This window comes from Sesamum indicum, linkage group LG1 (genome assembly GCF_000512975.1).
Source record: "Sesamum indicum cultivar Zhongzhi No. 13 linkage group LG1, S_indicum_v1.0, whole genome shotgun sequence".
NCBI classification, from domain to species: Eukaryota; Viridiplantae; Streptophyta; class Magnoliopsida; order Lamiales; family Pedaliaceae; genus Sesamum; species Sesamum indicum.
Window position 1 is genome coordinate 1238606 of NC_026145.1, and position 18769 is coordinate 1257374.

An 18769-nucleotide genomic window follows, 5' to 3' on the forward strand; every position below is an offset into this window, starting at 1 on the left:
AAAATTTTCATCTAACACCCCGCCGCTGAAGTTTGCTTTCGTCTAACAAATAAATTCTCTGCTTGGTCAAAATTCACTGAATTTGTCAATATTAACAAAAAAATTGAATAAAAATTAATATTTACCCTAAATTGATATAATACTGATTTTTTATAAATCAAACAATTTTTTCCGAACTAAACTATCCTTACAATGATGATGATATATCTCCTCACATGCATTAATGTATAAGGATAATTTGATCATAAAAAAAATTATTTAACCTGCAATAAATTGATCATAAATCAATCGAGGTTCAATATATCTTCTTTTTATTTATTTTTTTGTTAATAGCAACAAATTCAATAAATTTTAACTAATTAAAGCACTTATTTGTCAGACAAAACAAATCTCTAAAAGTACTAAATATAATTTTCCAAACCACTGAAAATCTACATATGTAACTATCCGTTATACTTATATCAAATCACCAAAAAGTTCATTATAATTTACCCTTTATAATATGGGAGGGTCGACATTTTTTCACCTTTCTAATCTTTAGGAGCATCAACAATTTAAACTTGAAACTTTTGGTTTTGATTTCTCCTTAACCCAGAATTGGTATGTTAAAACATGAAATATGTTGCACACATCTATTAAGCCAAAGTACTCCCAAATTGATAAATGAAACCTACTTAAATTCAATTAGGCTATACAATTTCCTCCACCCCAATTTGGAAATACATAAATACATATACCATTCTTTGCAAAAGGGGGCAAGGTTGAGGAGGATCTTTCATCAAGAATTAGTTCAATAGTCATGGGAGTGTATCGAAACGAAGGCCGATGAATAAAAGCAAAAGTGTCGAACCCTGAATGACATTTGCTCCTACCCAAGGGTACGCCTGTTGGCCCGTTGCTCGTCTCACCATGCATTCCCACACCATATCAATATGTCAGCTTTTCTGGTGGCTTACTCATTCGCCTATTATGATCTTTCCCCGTCTCTCAAGTTCGTACAGCATCACAAGAGCAGCCGAATCGAAAGAGCTCTTCTTGTCGGCTCTTGCCTCTCCAATGAGTTCGATTTTACCAAAATCAGGGATGGTCAGGCTGATTTGTGACTTGAAACTATTGAACCCTGTTCTGTCACCAATCTGAATGGGAGTTCTGTGCAACGGCAATTACCATTAGGCCAACAATGCTCGACACAAGAAAATTGTGTCTTACATCAGAACAATAATTAGATGAAACGAAGAAATCAATCAGGGTTAATTATAACGACTCCTTGGGAATTATCGCAACTATTTACTATTCCCTTTCCTCTTTTGAAATTATAAAACCTCTTCTAGAAATTTCTGCAACACAAACCTAGATTTTTGCTCCATTGTATCAAAAGCAGGCATTGGCCATTGTAATTTCTTGCAGAGGGCGTAGAGCGAATTCCGCGCACCTCCTTTCTTCATGTCAACAGGTGGCAGCACTGTAAGAAAGAAAAATTACAACCTTGAAAGAAATTCTACGACGTCCTCAGACATAATATGATGAGCAGCGCACATGCTTGAATCGAACTCTTCTTGTGTGTGTGTGTTCATTGTACCAGCTGGAGGTGAGAAAAAGGACAGAAATCCATGTCACATTTGAACCTAGTTACTGCATGTGATTGTGGAATTGACTGTCATTATTCTTTGAAGTTGCAAATCTTGAGAAAACAATGATAAATACCTAGGACGTCAGCGGTCTTCGAATCATGGGCTCTAGCAGAGCAAGCTCTCTTCAATAGATCTCCATTTATGTCGGGCTGCAATTCAGGTGGCTTCGGCTTTTCAGTTGCTGATCCAGAAGCTTCACCATCTGGCTGGCTGCGGATATTATCATCTGACCTTGGGGAGGGCGAGTTGTCAACATTATCTGTATCAGTTTTTCTCCGTTTGGAAGATGTAATCCCTCTCAACTGTGTCAGAATTAAAGAATCCAAGTCATTCAAATGCTATACGAAGCTCCAGCAACACCAGTAAAGAAATGTTCTCCTTGGTTAAACTTTCTACTCAATTAGCTACCGTTAATCAGAAGAACAAGAAGACAAGCAGAGAGAAACCTCTAATTCCTTCAGTAAACAAAGAGCTGCCATTCCCTTCGAAGCTTTCCTGTTAGGTCCAGAACCCTGAGCTTCTAAGAGAACATCTTCAAGCTGTAGCTTAAGTTCTGCTCGCACGATATCTCCATCTGCAGCAAAATGCTCTTTGATGAAGTAACCGAGAGAGTCGCATAATTCCATCAGTTCACGTGAAGGAGGAAGTTCGAGCTTATCAGGAGTCACAATCGGTGATAACAGTGGTTTAAACACTTTCCAAACTTTATCCAAATTAAGACTAGAATCAATTAGTATTGCCCCGGCTATGCTTTCCACCAAGTCCCCAAGTACCTAAACCAGAAAAGAAGTTAGCATTTAATATGCACTTGGAAAACAAGCAAGGCAGGAGGACAAATGTAGATTCTGGTAATCGAAAACAAGATTATATGAAAAACAGTATTAAACTAATAATAGTAAGCGGCTGGACACTGAAAAACTTACCTTGGGACCTTTAGTATCTGGTGTCAATACCGTGGTGCTCATATCAGCTACATGCTTAACAAATTCTGATATTTGACTTTCAAGATAGAAAGAGCCATGCTGAAGGTGCGAGTGAAGGTTCCGTTTCACAGCAGCAATTGCAAAATTGTCATTGTTAACAGATGCAGAACGCAAGTCTGTCAAATCCCCTGGATCAACATTCTTATGATTTTCATAAAGATGCAATGTAATAAGTATATCCAGCACAGCATCACCAAGAAATTCAAGCCGCTGCCATAGATCCATATATTTAGAAAGATGTCAGTTGGACAGTAAATTTATAACGTGAAGTGTCTCCAATAATTAGGATTTCTATCCAATACCAAGGAAAAGGTTGCGAAAAATGAATTATGTTTTAGAAGAGTTGAATGCACAATGTGGTCTTACTTCAAAAAAAAATTTTCCTACTGCAGTATTGGGAGCAAAGTGATGGTAAATATTTAACATTTCCACTTTACACCTGGTAAAAATTTAAAACGTGCTGTTAAAATTCTTGATTTCTAAGGTTCTTTTTGCGAGGTTTGTCAAATAATCTCTACACTCTCCGTACACAGGGAGCAAAGGAGAGAGCTATATAATGTTATAGAGGAGCATGAACTTCAAGATACATTTCCTGAACTATCTTTTTGCTGCAAGCATGGGTTAGAAGAACCTATAAATAATCAGGGTAGAAACCCTTGTATTCAACTTCAAAATTTTGGCACACACCTGGTAACAGTAGCGAACACCTTGATCAGGTTCAGTTGCATGTGTAATGGCCTCAAGCAATAATCCTTTGGTGGAGAATATATACCCAAGCTTCGACTCTAGAATGAAGATATCCTCAGCTTTTGGAGCATAAGAATATAGAGAAGCCACTCTAATAGCATCATCTATCAACGAAAGCTCAACTTCAGCCTCCACACCAAGCCACTTCATCAAACTAAGGGCAGCAGTCAATCCACCACCGACATAGTACGCCCCAATTAGAGCTTCAACGCAATCAGATATGGTTTTGGAACCCATCCACCGGTGACCTCTATCACAGGTTTTTCCAAGCAATAGTTTTGCGTCTTCACTGAAAAATTTGCTGTCCAACGGGACTTCCATGCTATCCAATCCGTGGCGGCACGGAGAAGGCCATATGGAACGCTGTCCTGGAGCAGTCCATCGCCGTGGATCAAATGCACAATCTCTTATGTATTCCTTTGGTAAACAAGAAACAGTGAACTTAAAGAAAGTAGATGATAAATTCGGAAAGGCAAGAGAAGCATTCAACAAGGTACCCGAAAATTCTTGCTAAGACAAAAACACGCCCCTTGGAAGGAAAATGAAGAGAGGCAAATGAAAAATTGAATAAAACTGCCCGCTATGATAAAGGTAACCAAATCACACCTGCAACTTGCAATTGGTTCCCAATTTATGGAGAGCTGAGTTGGAAACAATCCTGGAACGATGAGAAGACAATTGTCCTTCATGCTTCTTGGGATACTTAAGAAAGAGGTGGCAGCTTACAGCATACTTTAAAACTGAATCTCCAAGCAATTCCAATCGCTCCATGGAGAAAGTTTCATTACATCTTAGAGTAGTGAGAGCTTCCAAAATCTAATTATGCAAGTAAAAGTTCAGTTCAAAACAGAAGTATACAAATATAAAAGTAATAAGGTACTATATAGAAGTACATACTAAAGAGCTTGATATTTCGAAATGGCCAGCACGACTAGAAATTTCTTCCCTAAGCTGACTGGACAACATAAGAGACTCCATCCGGTGCATTAGGGAAGGTAGCAGGTAGAACGGCTTCAAGACATCTGTTCTGATATCAGTGCTAACTAGAAGCTCCGGTGGCATGTGGGCATGTTGTTGTGGCTTTCCCACAACCTTTTCTCGAAGATCTTTTGATTTATTCTTTAATGAAGCACCTGAATAACTTAGGAGATACCCTTAGAATACAAATCCTATTGACCAAGAAAAACATAAAAGCACATGCAGAAACTGTTGAAAAGGTTCAACAATTGTTCAAAGAGGGGCCACTACGATGCACCGTCCTGATAAATGCTAACAAGAGTGTCACACAAAGGCATTATAAAAAAATATGATTGTGCAAAAAGCAAAGGCATTAAAAGAACATGATGCGTCTCCAATTCCAAGCTTTAGGGGAAAAAATTTCAACTCATCAAGCATGAAATTTGACTAACCTTCGTTTCTAAAGTCCACAAGAAGATTGTGCGAATTATGACTTTGCTTCAGAAGCAACAAAGGCTGCTCTGGATACTTTAGAACAATGCCATACCTGGCACTAATAAAAGTAAATAATGGGAAAATAAGTATGAAACAGAAATAAAAAGTCCTTAACAACGCACTTTTTATTGTAATAATCTGCGAAGGATGAATAACTCGCATCAGTATCCCCTTCAAATGGGCTTTCTGCAGATGTACCAGCAACAGCATACAGAATCGAATAAATTCTGCCAGTATGAATGGCTACAACCACCATTTCCTTGAGGCCATCCGCATATGCAGATATATTGGCCAAGTGAATGATATCGCTATTGAATTTAGTCATAACTGAACCACTTGCAGGAGGGAATGACTTATCTTTTATTGCTTCAGGGTGCTGAAAATTTAACCAAGCATTCCTTTTCAGAAACTTCACTGCTGAAACACAAGACTCAATTCCCATCCAATTAATCTTCAATGGTCTCTCAGTAGCTGTTTCCTCTGACAAGGGTAAGAGTAAATACATATTTGACGGATCCCATAATGATTCCTCTGTTTGAAATAAAAATTTTCTTACTCCTGATGATTTGAAAAACAATTTCCCAAACAAACCATTAAATATCAGTTCTTGAAAGCATTTTGCTTTTGCCACCTGTTATGCAAGGAGGTTTGTTACAAATCAGAGAATGAAATAATATAAACTACATAATGACAATACGATGAAGCAGATTGTGAGTTTTGACATATGATATGAACCTGCTGAGAATCCAGATGTATTTCCCCACATGATGAAACAAAAGCTCTGACAAACTTTGATAACAAGTACAGCTCCACTTCAATATTCCCCACATCATCGTCTAACTTTGATGCCAATAAAAGTACAAAACTGGAATACTTTTGTTCAGCAATGTTGCAAGAAAAGTCGATTCTGTATGCATGAAAAATGGCACCATCATCTCCCCAAGTTCCGGACAGCATGCGGATGCTAATGGAACCATGTAATTCCTTTCTCTTTGTTGTTCCTAGAAGCATTGCATACAAACAAATTATGAAAGCACTAAACTAGAAAATCAATTACCAATTCAACTCCACGAAATTCAGCAAGATTTAGGTAATAATACAAGTTGAACGACCCCAACCCATGAAGCATAATAAATGCAAACATATTAAGCATGCACTTAGACATGAGGCATGGATATACAGCCAATGAATCAGATAGGCAGATGACTTTTCTGAATAAGATGGCTTATCTAATACAATAAATCAAAAACTGACTCAACAGTATTGCCTCGACATAGATTCCAATAGCTCAAGTCTTCCTATTCAGTCAATTCACGTCCACATATTTGGGATTTGCATGTCCAATTATTGAGTTCAAAAAAGAAAAAGAACTTGGCAGACGCAGTGTTATATACATACCTGCTCCAGAAGCTAATACTTTGATGTTTGAGGTGGAATCATTCTGTGAAGAGTCTTCATTGGAGGGAAGTAGATGATCGTTAAGAGCCCCCATTACATGCAACTTCTTACATGCATCCAAGCAAACAAGCTGCTTAGCTACATGAAAGTTGCGAGCTTCAGGACCAATGATAGTCTGAAAAGCTGCATTAAGAGGTAGAATCAGTTTACACCTATACAAGCTCCCTTCCACCAACTGCTCAAATTTTGGCTTCGGAATAAAGTACCTGCAGAAGGAGATGACAGTTAACTAGATAAATTATGTCTGATAAAACTCTGCCTAGTGATAAACCCAAAGAAAACAATCCGGCTAATTTCCTTGTTGATGAGAAAAAAGAGAAAGATACGTATATGTACTTGTCTCCAGGGAGTTTTTGGCAATATCTTTGTATAAGGCTTAGGCTGGAACTGGCAGTTACTGATGCCCCAGTCGACTCTGAGACATATGCAAGTTCTTCATTGGTAACTGGAGCTTTTACCACAAGGTCATCAGGGTCTCTCTTCATGGTTGTATTTTTCATATAATTCTCGCTCCTAGTAATGTATGACATGTGATCTATTTGCTTTGTGTTTCCTCTGGAACATGTAACAAGCGTTTGTTAGACTTGCTGCATGATATGGGACTCGATAGGCAGAAGTGGATGGCATCTCCAGACTACTTGTTTGAATATATTTTAAACCAACGGTAAGATTAGAGCAGAGAAATAGCATCCATGAATGTGTCACCTTTCAAGCATGATGATGTATTGAGAATCTTTCTGACGAGCTCGTCCCCTCGATTGTACATAACTACGAACAGTTTGTGGTAGATCAAAGCGAATTACAGAGGAACATTTGGCCACATGAATTCCCTCCTCAACCACATCAGTAGAAAACAAAAGATTGACCTAGAACATCTTACTCATCTATCAAGGAAACAGGAAAGGAAACTGTAATACTTTCTTATGTCAAGGTACCATAAGAAAACTCACCTTTCCATGACGAAATGATTTCAAAATTTCAGTCTGTACTTTTGGTGTAAGTCCACCAGCAGAAGAGTTACTTCCAGTCAAATATGATACGTTAAAATGTGACAAGTCAGTAGTCTTCTTCATCAATCTTTCAATTACTTTAGCAGCAATTATTCGTTCAACAAATATGATACAAAGGACCTCTGTCTCTTTCCTGCAGCATTAGAAGAGACAATGTCAAAAAGGAAATCCGTACATCAAACAGATAATGTGGGCCATAAAAGCATCTGAACAAATACCAGCGAATAGTGACATAAGACTTGTTACCCAAATGATCTAAAAATTTCAAGGAGTTCATGTAGCTTTGAAGATATTTGGCCAGTAGCTAACGCATCTGATCCACCACGCACACCATCCAGAAGCTTCTTCTGCTCTGCAAAGACAGTAAGATTGAGAATAGTAAGATTCTAAGTATCTTTTTTCTTTCTATAACTATTGCTACTGTTATTCCTTTTCTTCCAACACTTATATAAGTGGACACTTTAAACAAGAATACCTATAAGAATCTCAGATGTTAACTCGAAGAACTGTATCAGCAATATTAGAATAGGGATTAAAGAAGTTGACATCAAATACATGCATCCTGCCCATTCCATTACATTTCACTAAAATAATATTCAATGTTGTTGAAAAAAACAAGTACAATCAAGGGAATTTAGTATGGCATGATGGATTAAGACTATTGAAATGTTTACCTTTCACGTTCTGATTATAGGGTATATGCATCTGGACAAACATAACCTGGATCTGGGATTTTTTAGAATAGAGGAAGTATGATTTTCAATGGAGCACGTTACTATTTACAGATCAGGGGCATACATCTGAATGAAGAACAACATCCTTAATATGACCTGTTCACTTGGACTACAGCAAGCACATGGGTATGGATGCACCAAACACTCTTCCCGATTATAGGGCACGTGGTCAATAAAAAGCATTGACATGACAGAGAAAGATGCTAAAGTTACCATAAATAAACATTGTAGACTGTACTTATAAACTAAGTTCTAGTTCAAGTCTCATATTTGCATTGCATGTAGTAATAAAGAGGAGACCAGAGTTAACAAATGCAACACTTCTGTCCATAGTCAGAAAATTGCTCTGTTCATCAATTGCCAAATATAGGGAGCCAAAAATGATGTTCTACAAGACAACGACAAAGCACCTTTTTTCAGTTAGTATCCTCCGTCACATTTGTTGGTGTGCATTCATGATTGTTTGCAACCATGTCCTACAGATTATACTTATATAATACTTTTGCTTTTCAGGCCAAGTTCTTACATTCAAGTTTATACGAAGTGAGAATATATGGTACATATCTGGCTCTGGAACTTGATTTCGTCAGAGAGATTGCAAAAATACGTAAAGAGCACAAGTGAAGCTGGAAGTCATGGAAAAATATCTTATCATGCAAATTTGTTTTAAGATGAAAAGAGTAGAACTTACCATCAGGTCCTTCCATTATTGACATAACCTCCCGAAGAAAATTCTCGTATTGCCCAACACTTTCCTTATAAACCTGGCATTCTTCTTGAATCTTAGGAGTATTTTCTAGGCAGACTTTAACAGCCTACAACAAAGAAATTGGCGTATAGGGTTAAAATAGAACAAGGGAGATCAACGACTATTGATAAAGATCATCTTAGCTTTATCCAAAGTCATTGTGTTGTTGAGAAGAGCATAGAGCGGAAGGAGCAAACATATATATTTGTTAAGGAATATGATAAAAACACACAATTTAAAAGTAATAATAGTAGTATCAGAAAGATAGTATAATCTGTTGTAACTAGTGCATCACTGTAAAATGCTTGTTAAATTAAGTAAAATAGTGATTTGGCAAAAAGCTGACTTCAGTTAAATAAAACAGCGCGAGTAGTCTTTAAGCATACAGATATAGTGTCTATCTACCTCATAAGCACACAGAAGCCCGAGATTTTCAAGGCAAAATAAAATTTTTGAATGATCATTGGCCAGTCTATCCCGCAGCAACTTGTATATATCATCCGTATCTTTGTACTGGCTTGGCAGCAACTTTTGGAAGTCAAGCAAAATGGCATCAAACTGTCCGCAGGATGCAAGGCGATAGAGTAAGCACTCCATATTTATACACAAAACTGAAACCAGAGATTATGACTTTTTACCCATGATAAGACTCCATATATACAGCACTTATTTGTCTAATTCTGCATATATGATAACCACATCCCCGCAGATTTGAAGAGCTTTATATGCACACTGATGCTTCTAACTTTAAACATTATGCAACATGGAATAAAAAAATAGAAGTCATCAATCAAACAAGTTTAAATAAGGATAAAATCGACAGATACTGAAGAAAACATGAGCTGTGATATGCTGCCTTAAAATATGAACTTCATGCTCAATTATCTCTTCTCTTCATACGTTTGGAAAACCGATGGACACAGCCTACCAGTGCAGGGTGCTATAAACACATACGTTTTGCATGAAAATCCCAACAAGGATCATATTTTTGAAGGCAAAGAGGATCCAAGAAAACTTTCATTGTTAATTACTGCTACCAAACTCAAAATACCGTTCTTTTTTATTTTTTATCTTTTCATCTATTGACTAAATAACAGAGTGCACACAATGATGGAAGGGATCTCAGGCTTGTGGAGCTCCACTGGATCATCATTACAGGAAATATTTTCAAGTATGAAAGGATCTCACTTTTTTCAATTTTTCTGCTTCCATGTTAAACCATTATAGGCATCCTACAAATTCACCTTAGAAAATGAAGATTCTAATTTCACTTTCATTTCCAAATTGGGAGGTTGAATTGGATCATAAAATCTGCATGTAATTGTTGCTGATGGGATACATTCCCCAAGACCAATGCTGTCCTCTACTGTATAAACCTGAGTAACCACATGAAAATCTGTCATGAACCAATAAATATGCATACATCATCTTAGAATGCATCTTCACCTCTAGTCTATGCAGTTCAAAAACACTACCTGGGAATCCAACAGAGTTTCAAGCTCCCGTATTTGCTCCTCAGAGTCTATAGCACATGACACCCCTGGTGAACACAGGCATGTAGGATTATGTGCAGAAAAATTTCACGCAGATAGAGAGATGACAAACAAAAATCTTGTACTTAAATTACTTAAAAAAGTACAATGTAAAAGAAAAAAGGTTCCGTAGTAAGAAAGGGCTCATCTATTCAGTTCGGCACAGGCATATTTCCGCATATTAATCACACACACCAAAAAGAACAGTAACTTTCAGATCCATTGAATCATGCATTAGAAACACAAATTTTCCAGAGAACAAGTTGGGCTTACCTTTCCTGATCACTGGGGAGGCAGTCATCCCAAATATCTTGGGTCTTTCTGTAGATATATGATAAAATTCCTACACAATCAGAAGCTACCATCAGCAACAAATTTTCCGTACGACGGTACGAGGAACATATAACCCAACATTAAAATAACCAACAAGAGGAAGAATAGGAGATTTATTAATCAAAAGATATATGGATAGCAAAAACAAATGAAGTTGACCTTCATTATTCTTGCATAGGGATGGTTTCCAGTAGCTCGATGGCATTCATCCAGGATCAGAAAGCAACATACTGTGAAACTTAAGTATGCCTTCCGCAAAGCATCCAATAAAATTTGAGGAGTCATGACCAAAACCTAAAGAACAAGACACCAGATTAAGATCCAAGTTGCATAAAAACCGGTGACATACAAACTATGTTGGCATTTAATGCGACTACCATACAAGCAGTTCAAGAATCCAAGTTTCTAGCATGCACCATTACAATATAAACAGAACTATGGAAAAATTTCTAGTGATCATCACAATGTGCAAGCTTAACCAACTGCTGAAACTGTTTTATTTAGTTTAGAGCAATGAAAAAACAATAAATTAGTAGGCTTAGTGTATTGCATATGTTGCATTCCAACTAAAAAGGCTAGCATTTTAACAGCAAATATATTGTTACAATTTTAAGTGGACAGGACCGAAAATGCGAAAAAAGAGCGAGTATAGTTTTAACAGAAGCACAAGAAAAGACAGGGTATGCATGGCAAGGAAATCCAGAATAATGTAGCCATGACAGCCAATCAACTAACATCATGCTCATTGATTTCCTTCTCCCAGTTCTTGGCACTCCATTCATCAACCCCTCTAGCTCCATAGTATTCCTCCACATCAAGCTCTGTGCGAGATTTTATCTCCTTATATTGCTGCCATGTACAATCAGTAACATAGTGATAAGCAGCACGCACATAGAAAATCTCAGTTTCTTCCAACAGTCTTTGTCCATAAACTGGAATAAGAAAATAGAATGGAAATAGTTTGACGGTATAACAAAGAATAAATGAAAACTGGAAAAGGGGCGACCCTGTAGTGCAGCAGGTGTTAATTAGTGTACACATAACTCCTGGAACTTTCTAAATTTACAATGGCATATGCTGTCCCAAAACCTGGTTGGGCCCCTGATATTGGAACCGGAATATGAGATTCCTTATAATTCCAGCTGCACCAAGTGTCTATCGCTGAGCAGCTAAACGGTTATACACATTTCAATTATCAAATGTCTCACAGAACTAGATATACCACCACAAACAATAAACAAACTAATTACTTGAATGAGATAACATAAAAGAACAGCCACATAAAACAGGAGGAGAAACAAGATTTCCCAAAATTTAACAGGGCTTATCAAGAACATGCATACTAGTAAACTATTAGAAAATCATTGATCCAACCAAGAATAATTTTCCCCAAAACCATACACCAGAGTTCAGAAGATAAATCAAAACTCAAGATAATGATACAAGCACAAAAAAGAAAAAAAAAAGTAAAGGAAACATGCCTGGTGAACAAGATGAACAGTGGGAGCCAAGAAAACGATCAATTTTTTACCACCATTGTCATTTTTCAAAGATTTCCCGATTTCTTTAATCATCATGACTGCTATCATAGTTTTTCCAGCCCCAGTCTCCAGCACTGCGATAGTGTTCCTCCTCATTGCCACCTCATAAACCTTCAATTGGTAGCTACCATGCAGGAAAAACGCATTAGTTTGAAATTCCATAATGAAAACGGCACTTTATACCAGGAGTTAAATAAAACAGTGAAAGAGAAAAAGAAACAAAACCCTTGTGCACCAAGAATTTCAAGAATCAAAAAACCCACAAATAATTATAAAGAACAAAAAAAAAATACAACAAAAATAAGAAAACAGGCACATACTCTCTGGGTATGAATGAAACTTCTGAATCCATGGGTTCACTCTGCGAAGAAATCAAGGACTCAAAGCTTCTCTTCAATGGGTTTGGCTTTGCTTTCTCTGCGGATCCCATTGCTTCACTAGTTTTTCTTGAACAGCCTGTGTGATGATCACACGAGAAAAACATGAGGGGTTGGCTAAAAGTTTATTCAAGAAAATCGTAAAATCTTCTACACAGAAAACAAGAATGGTGTGTGTGTGGAATGTGTGTGTGGGAGAGGGGGAGAGAGAGAGAGAGATGAGGGCATCAATCAAGAACTCACTTTAACGCTAACAATTCTCACACAAAGCTGGCGCTCAGAGAATATAAACAACAAAACAAAAAAAGGGCCATAAAAACACAACTACGGAAGAACCCACAAAGAAGAACAAGAAAAGAAGCAGAAACAGGAAGATTTACAGACGCTCCGAATACGAAGACTTCCGACACTTGCTTTCCGATGATTTTTTCCCTTAAATACGGAATAATAGCAAACGTTGTGGGTGGACTCAAGAAGGACTGAAGGACTGACTGACAGATTTTGGTTGATTCCCAGGACATAATCCGCTGTTATTGAATACTTACTAACGCGTATCAAGCACATGTACGTCTGGGACATTCTCCTAACCTTCGTGTTAAGTACATACTCTTACAGCGTGCGTGCTTTTTCAAGAGAGTTGTCGGTGTTTGTGCACCAACCGATGCAATTTATAAGTACGAGGCCCAAAATTATAGAAACGGACTATGCCTGTCAAGTGGGCCTACACTTTTAGCCTTTTGGGCCCATTTCCTTCTATGGGAATGGAAGTAAAAATTTGTAAATTACATTCACCCCAACACCCCTACTCAAATATATGTAATTAAAATTATAGTTCTTATTATAACTATAATAAATATTTATAAAATTATAAATATATGTAATTATTTATAAATATTTATTTAATTTTTTATAAAATTATAAATATATGTAAATAAAATTATAGTTCTTATTATAACTACACTTCCCACTCAAAAATAAAGCCTACACAAACATCCCATAAAAAAGTATTATACTTAACACCTCCCGAAATATGTAGCTGTAATTGTGCAAATGACATAAAATATTTGTGTATTTTTATCTAATATCAGCAGAGGTGTCAATATAATTTACCCATATTAGGGGTGGCAACTGGCTGGTTTTGGTGGGCTCGAGACCCACCCCGTCCCGATTATTTTTAAAACCCGCCTCATCCTAGTACAAAACCCACCGGGGCTCGTCTAACCCGATGAACCCAATTATTTTTATTTTTTATTTATTTTATAAATATATATATTATATAATATAAAATTTAAGATATCAATTATAAATAAAAATTTTCATAACCTAATTCAAATATTCAAGTAAAAAAAAAATTCTCAAGTAGAAAAGAAATTATTCAATCCAAACAATTTATAGCAATTATACATTATTAACAATTACTTCATCTTCGTCGTCATTAAGTATTATGGGATAATTTTATAATTCATTAATTGTTGAACAAATACCTAACAATAAATAAATAAAATGATATAATATTTTATTAGTGTTTATTTTATCAAAATAAAGTAAAATAATATATATTAAATAATTATATTAGGATGGGTTCTTACAGACTTGGAACCCGACCTATCCTATTTCTTAGGACCCGCTACCCGTCACTTTTAATTTTTTATACCTGAACTCATCCCTGAATCTAAAACGAATTCTATCGGATTCGAGTCCAATTGTCATCCTTAAACCATATTTTAATCCTATTCCGATCTTGATAGTCAATTAGAATAAATTTTTAATAGATGTTTATGATTTTTTTTATATTTTATTTCCACATAATAATGTGTCTATTCAAATTGTTTTATTTATTTATTTAAATTTCATGTCTCCATTATTACAATGATTTTAATCTTATTATAATTATGAGATATTATAAAACTCTTAAATTTCTTGGCTGGATAAATTAATAAAATTAGGTGTTTACATTTATATCAATTTGAACAAATAATAATAGGAAAGATTATTATAAACATTAACTAAAATACGCTAATTCGATAAATAATGAAACATTGGTCCGAGTAGTGAAGGCCTCAAAACTTGTTCAACTTTGTGTTATTTAGAGTGTTCAATTCGATTAATTGAAATTTCAATGTACGTAATATTCGATTTGGATCGATAAAAAGTAAATTTAATTTGATTTGATTCAATTTTTTATATTGAATTAATCAAAAAAATATATAAAAAAAATGTAATGTTAATTTATTTGTTATAAATTATTAATAGTTATAATAATTAAGTATATGTTAACTATAAAATTATTATTTTTTTATAAATACATATATTAAGATATTTAATATTTATATATATTCATAATATAATATTATATATATTTTAAATTCAATATTAGATTCGTTCCGATTAATCGATATAAAAAATTAAAATCAAATAGAATAACCGAAATTTCTCAAAAAAACAAAAAAATCGAACCGAATTTTCGATTAAATTTTCGGTCCATTAGTCGAAAATTGCACACCCGCAGTATCCTCTGCGCATTTGAGTGTGTGAAATGAAGTCAAATTTTGTTTGATTCCATGGAAACCCAAAATGTGAGTTGGGCCAGGCCCAGTCTTTATCTTAAGAGAACAAAAGTTTTGGACCAAGAAACCAGCCCAATAATAAATAAAGCTTTCCCACTAGCCCAATTTAGGTCCTTTTACTTTTTATTTTTCTTTATCAGACTAGCCCAATTATGCCTGGATCAATCACATGACATATTTAAATAACTAATCAATTTTTTTGTTTTTTGAACCGTACATCAATCATTATCAAAATTTATTAGATGTGATTGATCATTTTCATTTTACATTTTATTTATAACATGATAAATGATTCAACTATCATGAGATTGGTTTAAATTTGATTAATCTTAGAGCAGTTGGTGGGCGCGGAGTCAAGGTGCGTAGTGGGTCCGACTGCTCCAAAACTAGCATAAACCAGCCTGAGAAAAGTTCGACCGAGAACCAGCCCAATATTGTCTATGGTTGGTTATGGGGTGATCCTCGACCTTTAAATAGGCTCAAATTGGGTCAGTTTTCAAATCTAAGCCTAACCCGTAGACCAATTAGGTTGAGGCCCGAACAAGGCCTATTTTATTTTTATTCTTTACAAAAATGAGGTATCTTTTGAATAACTATTTAATTTTATGATTGTTTTATGAATAAATAAATAATAAGTAAATCAAACAAAAATTTATAATTAAAAAGAATAGTAATGAACAAAGCTTGTTAACGAATTAATATACTAAAATTTTACAAGTAAATAAAGAAACAATCAACTTAGAAAAATAAAATAAAATTTTCACATCATTCATTCATTATTAATAATTGGCACCAGCTCGGACCAAGCCCTATCAAGACAAGGCGATTCTGAGCCACTAAGCTGGGTTGATCATAAGTATTGATATTTGAGACCGACACACAACCGACTTGGTTCCAATCGAGCCTAATTTGAACCAGCCCGGCCCGCACATTGGGTGTGGAGTAGACGTGTTGCATGTAATTAGCGTTTCCCAAAGAAAGACGATGAAAATAGATACATATACAGTCCCCCACTTGCCTTTATGCTTTCCTACTACACATCTCTCTCTCTCTTTCTTCTCTTTACCATTCTCCAAGAAAATGGTGGCTGCTCTACTCTCTCTCTCTCTCTACCGTATCACAAATATTTAATAATTACAAATTATTATTATTATTGATAATTATTAACTTTACATCTAGAGAAAGAAAAAGCAAATGAATTTAACATACTTGTCATGTGATTGATCATTTTTTTAAAATTATATATCAATTACACAATAAATATATTACAGTTATTCAAATTCGATAAAGAAACTGGGGAAAAAGAAAAATGTGACAGCAAAAAGGGAAGGGCATGGGAATGTAGAGAGAAAAGATAATACAACATAAAAAAGAAAAAGGAATGGTCAAATTGGACCTCGAAGACTACTTCTAAATTCCTTCTTTATCGAAACCCTACACCATTATTATTATTATTATTTATTATAACTATTTCATTTTCTTTTTTTATTATTTTTATCTACTAATATAAAAAGAAAAGTCTCTCTATACTCACAAACGATAATCAGAGACATCGCTGCACTAATTTTTTTTTAATGTAAAAAATGTATTTCATAACAAAAATAACTAATTTATTCAACTTTTCAAGTTTTACATTAGCTGATAATTTTTTTTATTAATGTAATATACTGATTTATATATTTTATTTTTATTTATAATATATTTTAAAATATACAGAATTATTTACTGGATGTACGCAAAAATATCGTACCACCACGACTACTCGTTTCAGAAAAAAATAAAGAAAGAAAAAACATGTGTTGTGATGTATGACCAACGTACGACGTCGTGGTTCTAGGAAATCGCAGCCATGCAACTTTAAATTGGACGTCGTCGGTCGTGTAATGTAATGTAATGAACCGAAATCTGACACACACGGGCGGATCTACACACAACCACTTCCACCCACCATACGAATTTCTTAAATAAATCATGACTTCAATTAACAAGTGACCATCAACTTCTAGTATAGCGACTTTAACAATAAATAGGAATAATTACAGTTTCGTCTTTGAGATTTTATGCAATTATATATAAATTTTTTTAGTTTAAAAATTATATTTAATATTTTTGAAATTTATTTTCGTCTGAAAAATAAGTTTATTCGTTACTTAAAATTCATCGAATTTGTTAATATTAACTAAAAAATTGGATAAAAATCCATACTTTTTCTCGACTGCCTTAGTATTGATTTATTACTGTTCAATTTTATTTTTTTTTTTATGATCAAATTATCCTTATATATTTTCATATTTTAATGCATGTGATGAGATGTATTTTCATTGTTATAAGGGTAACTTAGTTAGAGAAAAGAATGGTCTGCAATAAGTTAGTAATAAATCAATCGGAAGTAAATATCAGTTTTCATTCAGTCTTTTTTTTGTTAATATAAACAAATTCAGTGAGTTTTGACAGAGGAGCTTATTTATTAGACAGAAAGAAATTTTAGAAGTATTAAATGTAATTTTCCAAACCACAAAAAAATTACGTGTAATTACACTGAATCTCAAAATTTAATACCTAATAAATATATGATGTAATTAATTCTTAACATTTGACATTAAACACCACAATAATAATAATAATGATCATTTGAATCTTTTATTGCTAATTTACTAGTATTGTATCTCATGATATTTCATTTCGTATTTTTGAATTAATTTGTGTATTATTAATTATAATTTTTTTAAATATTTTTTTTATGAATTAAATGGATAATTCTGTTTGATTTAATTTTCCATCCACCCTGTTTGATTTTTTAACAAAATTTTTAATTTTATTTTTTAGAAAAACGACAAATCTGACAATTCCAGACCTGGATGGTGGGAGGATATTATTGAAAGGGAGAGCTGCTGGCCCTCTCTCATCCTTTCTAAGATAAGAATAAGCAGTATATATATGCGGGTGTGTGTGTGTAGGGTCAGATTAAATGCATGGGATATTCATACTTCCTCTTTGTTCCTGCTTATCCAATCCATGCCTCAACTTACTCACCAAATTAAAATCAATTCTCCTCAAATTTGACGTAATTATGAATATTTTTTCGTAATTTAGATATATCTTTGATTATTAAAAGAAATATTAAAAAAACTGATGAGGTGAAATTTCTTTCTTTCTCTTTTATTCTTTAAAAAATATTAAGTAAATTTATTCTGTAGTTCGTATAAAGACATTTTAGTCAGTTCAACATAAAAAAACAAGTGAAAACATAATGAAATGAGCTAATTGTTGGACGGATGTTAAAATGAGGGGTATTTTGTAATTCCCCAAACAACAAGGAGGTATTAATAAATTAAGAAATAACTACATTTACAGCTCCTGACTTATGGTCTATTTACACAAACTATCCATATCTTTTGCATAATTATAAAAATTACCCCTATTTTTAGGGTGTGTTTGTGTAGTTTTTTTTTAAAAAGTAAGAGGTGGTTTGTGTAAACAGATCATAGATTAAGGAGTGTAAAGATAATTGTCTCAATTAATATCAAATTTCAGAGAATTTGTTCTAATTTACCTGACGAGCTACTAATATATATAAAAAAGCATATTTCTTAATAAAATAATTAAATGAAAAAAATGATATATGTATATATATAGGGGGTGGGGGGGGGGGGAAG

The 18769-nt window shown here is 34.3% G+C and overlaps 1 protein-coding gene across 4 annotated transcripts; it reads right to left on the minus strand.

The window, feature by feature from the left end:
- On the minus strand, positions 647-13057 carry LOC105165919 (endoribonuclease Dicer homolog 3a). 4 transcript variants are annotated; one of them, XM_020693787.1, is made up of 27 exons: positions 12790-13055; positions 12490-12625; positions 12110-12293; positions 11364-11477; positions 10788-10922; positions 10569-10638; positions 10239-10303; positions 10008-10139; positions 9169-9321; positions 8707-8830; positions 7528-7633; positions 7222-7414; positions 6977-7137; positions 6608-6826; positions 6212-6477; positions 5549-5814; positions 5405-5444; positions 4936-5293; positions 4771-4865; positions 4259-4494; positions 3968-4177; positions 3302-3778; positions 2555-2824; positions 2078-2404; positions 1705-1933; positions 1351-1462; positions 647-1149 (listed from the first exon to the last, which is right to left on the minus strand). In XM_020693787.1, exons 2-27 carry the CDS (start codon positions 12597-12599, stop codon positions 957-959), a joined length of 4845 nt encoding a protein of 1614 aa, XP_020549446.1. In that variant the 5' UTR covers positions 12600-12625; positions 12790-13055; the 3' UTR covers positions 647-956. The 4 variants fall into 4 exon arrangements, with proteins under 4 accessions (XP_020549446.1, XP_011083472.1, XP_020549448.1 ...); XM_011085170.2 differs by having other exon boundaries at positions 4936-5444; XM_020693789.1 differs by lacking the exon at positions 647-1149 and having other exon boundaries at positions 1445-1582; positions 4936-5444; positions 12790-13057.

Coding starts and splice junctions, on each gene's coding strand:
- LOC105165919 (XM_011085170.2), bottom strand. CDS start 12,599: ATGGGATCCGCAGAGAAAGCAAAGCCAAACCCATTGAAGAGAAGCTTT. Junction 7,138..7,221: donor AATCATTTCGTCATGGAAAG/GTGAGTTTTCTT, acceptor AAGATGTTCTAG/GTCAATCTTTTGTTTTCTAC. Junction 3,779..3,967: donor GAACCAATTGCAAGTTGCAG/GTGTGATTTGGT, acceptor TGTTTACCAAAG/GAATACATAAGAGATTGTGC.